The following is a 13,205-nucleotide window of genomic DNA, read 5'->3' as shown; positions in this document are numbered from 1 at the left end:
CCCAGGTCTTCACTTTCGTCTGCAGCAGCGCAACCCTCCCGCTCTTCACTATTGTTGGACTGCCCCATTCCCCAGGCTCTTCACTATCGTTTGCAACAATACCTGGCTCTTCACTTTCATCTGCGACAGCGCAGCCCCCCCCCCCCCCCCCCGCTCCTCACTTTCGTCCGACCGCCCCATCCCACCACTCCATGCTCTTCACTATCGTTCGCAACACCACCCCACTCTTTAATTTCGTCTGCGCTACACCGCCCCCTCCCTCATGCTCTTTACTATCCTTTGCGACACCAGCCATCCCCCCAAAACTCCCCAACCGCTTTTCTGGCGGTGGCCTGATCGACACTTGCCTAAAGCTCCAGTTGAGCAAGCTCCGGCCCTAGATGCAAGTAATTTATAAAGTAAAAATGCCCACAGTGACTTCTACTACAGCAGCAAATTCCATTTTTCTTTTTGAAATTTGGAGCCAGTTTTTCAGGAAGTGATGATTTTGTTCTTTTTGATTCATTCCTCTAGAAAACAATGTTATCCCAACACAAATGGATTATGTTAACTTAACAAATTTAAGTGGATTGAACATAAAACAATTAAGCTGTCCTTAAAAAAATCTCAAGACTTGTTTTGTTTCAGCAGCAAAAATCTTGTTTTGTGTGTGAGTGGATGGAAACGGAGCTTTATTCACAAAAGTTTTATGCGAAATTCCAGTTTAGCGCATAAATCTAATTCGCATCTTTGGATGAAAACATAGCTATTGTAAAAGACAATAAAAGAAAGACATTAGAGGCAGAAACCTTAATGATTGTGCCCTACGCTGAGAGAAATTATATCCATGGTCCCGTTAACTGAGTAGTGGACGTTTTGTTTTGTTTTGTTTTTTTCCCTAGCGTACCCCATTCAAAAAGCATTTACAATTTCACAACATTGCTAATATATAAACTAAACCTCTTTTCTTTTCAAAAATAAGATGCTGATTTTCATCAATAAATATCTGTAACATGGTCTATGACAAAGGTTTCACATCCCCCAATACAAAGTAAGACTGGTACAGGACTATTTAAATAGGCACATTCAGGATAATATATCAGCAAATTTGGAAGCATTGGAAATGTTTTGTTATTTTACTAGCTTTTTTTTATTCTAGTCAGGAAAATTAAAATGTGTTGCAGATGTGCACATTTGATCAGAACGGCATAAAACAGCAAGGCCAAAGAGACAAACAAGGGAAAAAGTGAATGAAGTCATGTCAAGTTTATGTCTGTCTTTCTAAGTATGCTATTCGCTAAAGTGCTACAGGCTAATTTCCTAGCAGCCACGTGAAATTCGGCTCACTGTACAAATGAAGTGTCTCTATTATGCTGTCGAGGTGTGAGTTCTTAGATTTATTGGATTTGACCTCTATCTTTGGCAAATATTTTTTTTTTACTCAAACCAAACAATGATGTATGAAACAAAAACAAGGAAATGGATCAGGCTTACTCCATGACGCTTCATGCATGGTCCACACCATCCTATGTAACAGGAACTTTCTTTTTTTGTGGAAGCCACGGTCAAGGAGAGGCTACAGATGCAGCTGTTATGAGAGTTCAAAATGTTAATGAGGATACATGTGGTGAGTATAGGCATCTTGTTTACATTGCACATAAAGAGTTGCATAATTGTAAACTACCGTTTCTATTTAAAGGTTCAACTAATACTTTATAATCTGGAATGCCTGGTGAGTTGTTGCATTTTTTGTACATATGTTTTTTTTCTTTCATTTTATTCCAAAAAACACAAAGGGAAAAAAGGTTGAAGAGAAAGGCAGCTTGTGCGACTTCTTGATTTTCTTCTCCAAAACACCAGTAATTCTATTAAAGTTCAAATTCCATGGTGTATTTATGAAAGAAAAAGCACGTACAATGAGGACTAACTAATGGTTCACTCGGGTAAAGTGTCATGCCTTTTTTGTTGATGCTTGATCATCAAAGTCCCACGGACAGACATCTGCCAGTTTACCACCACTAGAATTCGAACCTTTCTGTTTGCCAGCGGTGCCCCTGTTGACTTCCTTACTAGTTGCTGCTTCTTCAAAATCCCAAGGGCATACGTCTGCTTGCTTGCTTTTTGCTAATGCAACATTTGGGCTCTTTTGTTTTTCCATTGAGACATTTCCCTGACTACTATCAACATCCCACGGACAAACCTCAGCCATTATTTTAGACTGGCTCACGGGTCTTTCTTTTGTCTTGCCAGAGCTCAACTTTGTGTTTGATTTCATTTTGTCCTCATCTGGACGCTTTGTGTTTTCTCTTTCCAACTCTAATAATCTGACAGGGGAATTTCCCTTCTTTATAGCATGGGTCTCCTTTGATTTAGGAACCTGAGAAGAACAAGGGGTCTTTTCAGAGGTGGGACTTGACATAGTCTCAAAGTCCCATGGACACACGTCTGCTTTAGAGGGCGGCTGCAGTGAGCTGCCTGTGTGTTTAGCAGGCTCAGAGAGAATGCTCTTTGCTTTGACCTCTGTAGGCGTAGTACCCTTGCCCTTGACTTCAGTAGGCGAGGAGCTTATTTTGCCTTTGATCTCAGTTGATGTGGTGCCCTTTTTTGGTCTGCTCTGATCAGGGGAGCGAGGGGAGTCCTTTGGCTTGCTTGATACTTCCTCAAAGTCCCATGGACAGACGTCTGCTTTTAGAACCTTGGCAACCTCTCTGGAAGCCTGTTGTTGGGACATGGCAGGCTTAGTATTGGAGTGAGGTTTTGGCCCTGTTGGCTGACCATGGTCCTCGTTTCCTTCCTCCCACGGACATATGTCTGCTCTATCTGCAGCTTTCTTGTTTGGATGCCTGGCCACAGAAGGTGACTGCTCTGTGCCTTTCTGCTTTTGCTGTTGTGACTTTGTCGTCTTGCTGCCACCTCCACGGACTGTGTTTGTTTGCTCAGGAGCAATGGACACGTGTTTCTGGACTTTATTTTCGGAGGGAGTTGGCAAATCCTCCACTTCCCAAGGGCACACCTCTGAGAGGTCATACAGGTCTTTCCCCTTGGCTGTTTCTGAGCAAATGGAGGGCTGGCTTCCGCTCATCTGTGGCTTCATTATACCGGTTTTGGCTGCTGTCTGCTTGTACTCCACTGATTGACTGACAATCATTTTCGGATAACCTTCTTTTTCTTCAGCTTCAGCTGAGGTCTTGCCCTCACTGTTCTTTTGACTGGCTTTCTTTGTTGAATCCTCCGCACCCTGGGCCTTTCCTGTTAGACCAAGAGTTTTCTCTTTGGCACTGGCAATAACGCTTAGAGATTTCTGCAGCATGGATGTTCTGGGGTGAATAGGTTTCTTATCAGCTGTCAGATTGTGAGCGCTGGCTGACTTGCACACCAAGGGAACTGACTCTGTTGACTCACTGGCTGCATCAATCTTTTCCGAGGACTTTTTGACCAGCTTCTTTCCCATTAGGGTTTCGAGAAGAGAGCCCTCTGTGGTTGTGACTTCCATCTTGTCAGTTGCTGAACTGCTGGAATCCTCACTGTGGTCTCGAACATGGTCGTAACTGCTGTGGGACTTTTTAAGGGAGAAAACTTTGCTCTTTAAGGATTCATCTTTGGCAGGCTTAACAGAGTGTGTGGGGTCGAAAGGATTCTTTCTCAGGACACAGATGCTGTTGTGGTTGCTCCCGTGTTCACCCAGATCCTTGTCGTCACGGCTACACTGGCGTCCCATTGTCTCTGGGATCTCAGTGATGCGGCGCATGAGGGAGCGCCCTAGGCCTTTTTTGGAGCTGCGCTTCTTCTGCAGGTGAGGATTGTTTGCCAGCATCTTTTTCCTCTTGTAAATCTCCAGTTGAGAGTAGAGTTTCTTTAGCTCTTCCTATGGATTTGGAGACAAATCCTGCAATTAATTTGCAAGGTATGTCTAGATGTAGAAGTGTAGAAATGAAATGATTGTAGTTACAGTGAAGCAGACGCTCTATTGCACATAAAACATGCAGTACTAGTCTTTATATGCAACTACAGACAGTGCCTCGAAGACGTAAGACCAAACCAACATGCTGTTTTATAGACAGGACAGTCTGGGACGGTGTCAAAAATGAATATTTTGTGTTTTATTGTTAGGTCTGAAACAGTCTCTGAAGAAGTATTTACTACAGCATCATCAAATGTTAGACCAAGAGCAGAACTTTATCCCATTAGCAAAATGCCCAAAATTTGTCCTCAGTGAGAGACTTCTTCAGCTCTAACAAACAAACAAGAACCTCTGCTCACGTTGGTACGTTTTTCCCAAAGACTGTCGCAAGACCTTACGCCACAGCCATTAATAGAACTTAGCTGGCCCATTTCCTCTGGTGTCTGCAATAAAAAACTGCCATGGCTCAGTATGTTTGTCAGTTGTAGGACAATGGGTCAAGAGATATTTGCAGATTATGAAATTTCAGGTAATTACCAAGGCAGGAGAGAGTCAAGGGGAAAAGGAAATGGGAGTGAAGAAAGTAAGGCACCTACCCGGATATCCTCTGGGTCCAGACTGTGCTCACTCCAAGCAGATGTGATGCTGCTATTCAGGTATGACCCAGACCGCCCCATGTCCAATTCATCTTCATAAGCTTCTGTAGCAATGTCATCTCTTAGATGTGTGCCCGCAAACAAGAACTGTGGGAAGGATGAGAAGGAAAATTAGTAACGTTTCATCAAGTTTCTCAAGAATTACATCTGATTAGTAGATTTACCTTTGGCACAAGTAGCAACCCCAATGTGACAGTCACCGTTAAGTGTGTATGAGCAAAGAATAGCATCAGCATCCAGTCTGGGTGCAATTCAGGAGCAAGTGTGAACCTGTGATCAGATTTAAAGAACAAATTATATTTTACAATTTATTATTTATATGAGCAAGTCACCACCCGAATGGAAAACAAAACTATAGTAAATAATAGTAATTACTACAGTGTTTTTAAACCATAATAAAGTAAAGTGTATTATGCTGTATATGTCTACATTAAAATAAGATACTGTATTATAACATACTTTATAGTTATTGAAAACTGCAGGGTATTGGTAATTTGTTTATATTATAATAGTTGTTCTGTTGCCACAGCAACTATACAATTAACAGTTTAATTAACGTTTTTTTACTATAGTATGTTTCAAAAACACCGTATAGGATTAGATATCAATTAATTTTTTTCTTCATGTGGGAACGCCAAGCAGGAATTCCTCATTCATAACGGATTCATATATAAAACCTTCATTTATTAATTTTTATGTCTTTTGAACACATACATACTTGAATTAATCTGTTTTGGTGATACTATATTTGCTACGTTAACAAAATCTACGGTAAAATCACTTCAGACAACCAGACAAGGCCAAATCCTTGAATCTTTAGTGACACATTACCAATGTGTTGTACTGCTAAGTGACAGCCACAACATTATAGATATACACTCACTGGTCATTTTCTTAGGTACACCTTACTAGTACTGGGTTGCCTTTAGAACTGCCTTAATCCTTTGTGGCATGGATTAAACAAGGTACTGGAAATATTCCACAGAGGTTTTGGTCCATATTGACACGACAGCATCACGCAGTTGCTGCAGATTTGTCGGCTGCACATCCATGATGCGAATCTCCTGTTCCCCAACATCCCAAAGGTGCTCTATTGGATTGAGATCTGGTTCAAGAAACCAGTCTTAAATGATTAGTGCTTAATGAGATGGCACATTCCCCTGCAGGAAGTAGCCATCAGAAGATGGGTACACTGTGGTCATAAAGGGATGGACATGGTCAGCAACAATACTCAGGTAGGCTGTGGCATTGACACAATGCTCAGTTGGTACTGATGGGCCAAAACTGTGGAAAGAAAATATTCCCCACAACATTCCACCACCACCAGTCTGAACCGTTGATATAAAGCAGGATGGATCCATGATTTCATGTTGTTGATGCCAAATTTTGACCCTACCATCTGAATGTCTCAGCAGAAATTGAGACTCATCAGACCAGGCAATGTTTTTCCAATCTTCTATTGAACAATTTTGGTGAGCCTGTGTGAATTGTAGTCTCAGTTTCCTGTTCTCAGCTGACAGGAGTGGCACCCGGTGTGGGCTTCTGCTGCTGTAGCCCATCTGCCTCAAGGTTGGACGTGTTGTGCGATGCTCTTCTGCATACCTCGGTTGTAACAAGTGGTTATTTGAGTTACTGTTGACTTTCTATCAGCTCAAACAAGTCTGGCCATTCTCCTCTGACCTCTGGCATCAACAAGGCATTTATGCCCACAGAACTGCCACTCATGGGATATTTTCTCTTTTTCTGACCATTTTCTGTAAACGCTAGAGATGTTTGTGCATGAAAATCCCAGTAGATCAGCAGTTTCTGAAATACTCAGACCAGCCCGTCTGGCACCAACAACCATGCCACATTCAAAGACACTTAAATCACCTTTATTCCCCATTCTGATGCTTGGTTTGAACTGCAGCAGACCGTCTTGACCATGTCTACATGCCTAAATGCATTGAGTTCTGCCATGTGATTGGCTGATAAAAAATTTGCGTTATCGAGCAGTTGGACAGGTGTGCCTAATAAAGTGGCCGGCGAGAGTATTTTTAAATGCATGCTGTGTTATCTGTGCTTAAACATTTTTTTTTCCTGCAGGGTTATCTGTGCTGGCCTGCTGGGAGTCTGTCTTCTCTGGACTAAGTTTGCAGCTCTGTTGCTTCCAGCTCTTTTAATGCGGTTGGAAGTTGACGGTCCCGTTGAGATGACAAATGCACAACTGCACTGAATTGCCTGGACATGTCCGTACACACAGACCTTTTTAAAGTTTCCCTCTTGCTGTTGTTACATCACCTGCTGATATTGCTGAGGTAAACTAGAAAGACCCTGTGTATGCTGAAAACACAGGCTGCCACAATGCACTAATTACTTTTTTATGATGAAAGGACATGTGTGCTGTTACACCAAAATGCAGATACTTAACTAACAGTATCCCCATGGTTCTATACAACGATTAATTACTGTAGGAACAGTGGAGAGAGCAAAAGGCGATGCAGCACTTCTAAAAACCACATCCCTCTCTTTGAAGTCAACGGCCTTTCTTGTGTAAGAGTTCAAGCTAAGTCCCTGCCTGAATGAGTGCCTCATTACTGCTGAAGTTATTCACACGCTCCACAGCCCTAAACTTTAGAAGGCAGTGCTGTTCCATCAGGCTACAGCACATGAGCTTCCTCAAAATGTATTCAAAATGAACATACATAGTAAAAACAGATCAAATAGTTCAAACAGCCATGAGTGAATTTAACTACTGCTTGAATGCTAGAGGAGGCAGACAGCATAAGGAATAATATGAATGGAAAACCGATCAATCAGGGGTGCGTTACACATACAATGACCGTTACAGATGTGGCCGATCAGACACAAATTTTTTTGCTTTATTCAACAAATAATATACCATCAATCTCCTCTCATACCCAGAAAAAGAATGAATGGTCAGTGTGTAATACGATTCCAAGGTATTTACGACAGGAAAGGAATGCCTGCTCTAGACACCGAGATATGGTCAAGCTCCTATACTCTCCTTGCTTAAGACTTATGCTTTTAATGTAAACCTTTATTCTCTCTTTATGTGTGATCAGGTGTTTTGCAACAAGTTTCTTGCTCATGTATTGATATTATGGTTTTAATACTCCTGCAATCAATGTTTAACTCTACCACAGCTAAACCAGATCGTAGATGGTTTATGTTTGGTATCCCTGCAAAGCTAATTTGGTGTACTGAACGATTGTTTACATTTTATGTTAATATGTGTGCAAGATATTAACATTTTAAGAAACTTTAAACATTTCTGCATCAGCTTACACCCAGAATGCATATGCAAATCACCACGGTTCGGAACAAAGGCCAATAAAACTTCCTATGGGAAAATAACTTTTTCATTAGTAAACTGTAGCTACTGACTTAATTTTTATTTTTTTTAAATAGGCTCAGTTTACAATTCCCTTAGAGTTAAAATAAAGTTGATATCTGGGTCTGGCAGAAGCACATTTGTAGCTTAGCTTATCTTAGCTTAGCATAGATCATTGAAACAGATTAGACCATTAGCATCTCACCCAAAAATGAACAGGAAGAATTTGTTTTTAGCTGTGGTTACTCACCTTAAAATGTGGAATATGGCCGAGAGGATGAGCTCATTGTGAACTGCGATGGCCATGTAGCGTGGCTCGTGATATGCCGATGGGACAGTCCTCACCGCAAAGCAAAGATACACACCCCAAAGAAGAAACAGGAACTCAGCTGTTTGAAAAAGGTGGTAGAGTTAACACACACTTAACTAGTTCTTGGGACCAACCAATTCCCAAATCTAATGTGGCTGTCAAAACCATTCTGTTACAAACTAATATAGTGAGATTGAAATAAGTGAATGATAGAGGTGGAAAAACATGCAATAATAGCCATTTAGATTGCTTGTATTCTCTGGACGCCGCTTGACAGACAATTGCAAATGAAGCCATGGAAGGTATATTCGAAAGTTTTACAGTGCCCCATCCCCAGCTGGCACATCCTATACAATGTCAAGCAGTCAGCTGGCCTGACATCAATAAACATGTGTTCCCCCCAGTGAAAATCTGTCATCGTCAATGTGACATTTTACTGGTCCAGGTGTGAGATTGGGCACGTTCCAATCTGTCATGCCCGAGGAAAAGACATCAGGATAAACCTTTGTGCTGAATTTGATTTGTCACGGCTGGGCTGATGCTTCCTGTGAGCTCCGCTGTGCTTCTGTAATTAGTGCCAAGGCAGTCTTGATTCACCTCTTCTTTGGCTTGTTTTATATGAAAACTATGACCTGTAAGGATTTACCACAGTGGATATGTCTGGCATACCATCACACTGCAATAATGCCAATGTTTTTCATATTTTGTCATTCATGTTTTTATTTTTTCCCATATTTATTTAAGCTTTTGATTTGCATTATGGTACTTTGATCTTTCTTTTAACAACTTTTAACTTTGAAAAGCTTGAAAAAGTTACATTTTTATTAGTTTAAAATGGTAGATTGTCTGGTTTAGTGTTGTATATATAACGGTTCAAAAACCTTGTAATAAACGTTGTAAGTGTTTATATGCACTGTTAAACCCCAAAAGTTAAGGTAACTCAAACCATTTGAGGAAACCAATTGCAACAAACTATTTAAGTTAAAAAACTAATCCAAATGAGTACTGTGAACTTAATCCATTTGAGTAAATGAAGCAATTTGAGCACAGTAAAACCTGATAAATGAAGAGAACTCAAACCAACTGAGTACTGTAAAACCCAATAAGTTAAGTCAACTCAAATCGTTTTAGGAAACCTATTACAGCAAACCATTTAGTTAAAAAATAATCTATATGAGTACTGTGAACTTACTCCATTTAAGCTGAAGTAATGAGGTATTTAATTAACTCATTACCTTCAACACTGAGTTCAAAACTCTTTTCAATTGAGTAGAATTAACTTTCAGTCAATTTTGAGTTAACTACACTCATTTGATGAAGTTTACTGTCGGATTTTACAGTGCAGTGTTCATTTCAGTTGATTTCAACCAAACTGCTTGACTCTGGTAGTAATGTATTCCAGCTGGTGTTCATTAAAATGCCTAATAGTTTTAAAGCAAGCTCTTAGGTAACGCATTCACTCACCCACAGCAATCATGTAGTCCCAGCGGTCCAGCAGACACATGCTGAACTGCAGTCCGTCAGTAGTGAAGCCCACACTGATGAGAGCGAGGTGCCTGTTTGGATTCTGACAAACAGCGGAGGTCCAGGCTATTGCAAACCATAGCACGATCAACAAGATGACACACAGTAGACGCAACACTCTCCAGCTGGTCATGTAAGGGATCCTCTGGGCTGTACGTGACAGGAACACCTTGAGGACCCTGAAAAACAGCGTCAACACCCGTTGTTTCATTATCACCTCTGTATCGCAGCTAATGTGGGAAAATGAAAACCCCAAAATGATTTTCACTGTTTACTTATATGGAAAAAGTTCACAAAACAAGATATTCTGAAGAATGTTGGGAAAAAAAACAACAGCCATTGACATGTATACTAGGAACAAAATTACTTTATAAGCTAATGGCTGTTTATTTTTCCAAGCTTCTTCAGTATATCTTCCTTTGAGCTCAGTGGAAGAAAAAAACTCGGTCACACTTTATATTAAGTGTCCTTAACTATTATGAACTTACACAGAAATTAATTAATCGTTACAATGTATTTATTGTGTAAATACATGTACTTACTGTGTACTTACGCTTGATTAAATACCTGTATGTAATTACATCTGTAGTTAACTTCTGTAATTACATTTGTAAATGCACTGTTGACCATCCCTTACACCTTAACCCACCCTTAAACCTACCCATACCACCAAACCTGTCCATAACCCCTCCCCTATCCCAACTCAAAGATCCACAAGTGTTCTCAAATACATTATGAACACAGTAAGTACATTGTATTTATTTTTTGATGCAAGTGCATAGTAGCTAAGGACACTTAATTTAAAGTGGCACCAAAAACTCAAGCAGGTTTGGGACAAGTGAAGGATCAGTAAATCATAGCAGAATTAAAATTTTTTGGGGGTGAAATTTGCTTTAAAAACCAAGTCCAAAGACATGTGGTATAGGTGAATTGGGTAACCTGAAATAGTCCGTAGTGTATGTGTGTAAATGAGTGAGTGTGTATGGATGTTTCCCAGTGATGGGTTCTAGCAAGAAGCACATCCGCTGCATAAAACATATGCTAGATAAGCTGGCGGTTTATTCCGCTGTGGTGACCCCAGATTAATAAATCGTACTAATTTATTACTAATTTGTACTAACACTGAGTCTGTCTCTTCTATGTCTCTTCATGAGCATCTAGCACTTCAGCTAGAAAAAGTCAATCAATCAATCAATCAATCAATCAATCAATCAATCAATCAATCAATCAATCACTCAATCAATCAATCAATCAATCAATCAATCAATCAATCAATCAATTTAATTAATAAATACATGAACAAAAAATTATAAATCTGTAATAAGAGTTTTTGGAATTTCCTGCAAATATTATATTGTCAAGCCTATTGTCTTGTTTCTTCTACAATTCCCTATATATCCTCATGCCTTTGGATGCCAGACTCTGTAACTGTCAGAAACTGTCCACTGTTCATTTTCTGCTTATGTCGTCCAATCCACTCAATAAAATGCAACACAGTGTGGCCATTTTGGCCTAAGTACCTTCTGTTATTTGTTTTTTCCACAATGACTTTAAGCGGGCATTTGGCCGAGTAGCTTAATATTGTAGTGGATCTTTTTTTAAATGTACTTTGCTCCTGATGAACTAGCTGTGGAACATGCAGCTCTGACACTTTATAGGCTGCTTACTTTAATGGAAAATTAGGGATAATACAAACTTTAACCGCTTAAAAGGGTTTCACAGCAACTAAATCAGGAAAGGCTAATAATGTAAGGTCACGAGGGAAATGAAGTCAACAGAAACAAAAAGTGCATTAGAGGGCAGCTTTGGATATGCTGACCTCTATTTTTAACATCTTAAGTCTTTACTGAGTAATAAACTTTTGAACTTTATGAAATTCAATATACAGATAACAAAGTTATAGTATAATGCTAAGGTAATGCCTAATGGCAAGTGAACAAGCAACACTTTGAGACACCTTGTAAAAAAAGACTTCTTAAAAAAACAGTACTGTTAAAAATCTTAGACCACCATCAGCTCAGGTGTTAACGAAAATCTTAATGATTATCCATGTTTACACACACACAGGCACGCACACGACATTAAGACCTTCAATTTTATTGAAACTTACTTTTATATAATGATGCAGTTAGAATTTTGTGTTTGATTTAGTAATTAAAATTATTATATTTAAATTATTATTATTTAAATTGTATATAATTAGTAATTTAAAGTAATTTGAAATATAACAAGGGCAACGCAGTGGCGCAGTATGTAGTGCTGTCGCCTCACAGCAAGAAGGTTGCTGGTTTGAGCCTCAGCTGGGTCAGTTGGCGTTTTTGTGTGGAGTTTGCATGTTCTCCCTGCGTTTGAGTGCGTTTCCTCTGAATGCTCCGGTTTCCCCCACAGTCCAAACACATGCTGTACCAGCCTGATCTCACGAGAAAACTTAGGTATTTTATGTTTTGACAGTTTAGTGGCTAATTCGTACGAATTCGTACGAGTTCAGTTGTACGAAATGGTACGATTTTAAAAAGGAGGCGTGGCACCTAACCCCGCCCCTAAACCCAACCGTCATTGGAGGATGAGCAAATCTTACTAAATTGTACGAATTAGATCGTATGAATTCGTACGAATTAGCCACTAAAAAAAAAGTTACGAATTGCCGTGAGATTGTGTTGGCTGTACAGGTGAATTGGGGAGGCTAAATTGTCCATAGTGCATGACTGTGAGTGAGTGAGTGTGCATGGATGTTTCCCAGAGATGGGTTGCGGCTGGAAGGGCATCCGCTGTATAAAACATGTGCTGGATAAGCTGGCGGATCATTCTGCTGTGGCGACCTCGGATTAATAAAGAGACTAAGCCGAAAAGAAAATGAATGAATGAATGAATTTTGAGCCACTCAATGTATTTTAGCTATTTCCAAAAATGTACCTGTTGAACATAAGTTTTGTTGTCATTTTTTATTTTTATTTGTTTGTCCCTTAGAATACTCATTAATTATCAGCAGTTCTTGTAATGTCAAGTAATCGGAGTCAAATTTAAGTATGATATTTTTTACTGGAGTAATATTTTATTCAAGTATCAGACTTTTACTTGATTTGTTGTTGAGCAGGTGAAATTTAGCTGACTGTTCAGTCTCTGTAGTACAGCAATTGGCTCTCTCTCACCCTTTTTCCAATCTGCTACCTGCTATCTGCTATTGTTTTTTTCAGGGCTGATTCTGAAATGGCAAAGATCTCAGCAGGTTCCCCCTCATCGACCATATTAGGAAAGTGCAAGTTGTGACATTTAATAACATCGTGGACTGTGAGTCATCCAGCATGTGTGGGTGTGTTATTGTGTGTACAGGTGTATGCGTGTTTGGAGCAGCGTATCTATTTCTCAGAGGCGTCAATCTCTAAACTCTCACCGATTGCGGTGTGTCATTCTCTGCTCATATACTATATGTCATAGTCCTTTCTAGGATTAAGATTTTTATCAGTCACAATAAGAAATCATTACTAAGACTGCCACCAAACA

The 13,205-nt window shown here is 39.8% G+C and overlaps 1 protein-coding gene across 1 annotated transcript in view; it reads right to left on the bottom strand.

Moving 5' to 3' along the window:
• Nucleotides 1–209: 209 nt before the first annotated feature.
• Nucleotides 210–13,205, bottom strand: part of gpr158a (G protein-coupled receptor 158a) — a 116,501-nt gene continuing 103,505 nt past the window's right edge. The window contains exons 7-11 of the mRNA XM_056451157.1: nucleotides 9,645–9,883; nucleotides 8,121–8,259; nucleotides 4,701–4,806; nucleotides 4,477–4,623; nucleotides 210–3,844 (exon numbers count right to left, since the gene is read on the bottom strand). Of these exons, the coding sequence (XP_056307132.1) occupies nucleotides 1,931–3,844; nucleotides 4,477–4,623; nucleotides 4,701–4,806; nucleotides 8,121–8,259; nucleotides 9,645–9,883 (2,545 nt within the window). The 3' untranslated portion in view covers nucleotides 210–1,930. The remainder of the gene's footprint in view (nucleotides 3,845–4,476; nucleotides 4,624–4,700; nucleotides 4,807–8,120; nucleotides 8,260–9,644; nucleotides 9,884–13,205) is intronic.

Source organism: Danio aesculapii, chromosome 24, assembly GCF_903798145.1.
Source record: "Danio aesculapii chromosome 24, fDanAes4.1, whole genome shotgun sequence".
In the NCBI taxonomy this organism is placed as follows: Eukaryota; Metazoa; Chordata; class Actinopteri; order Cypriniformes; family Danionidae; genus Danio; species Danio aesculapii.
Note: the sequence above shows the minus strand (reverse complement) of the source record. Positions and strands in the feature narration are given on the sequence as shown.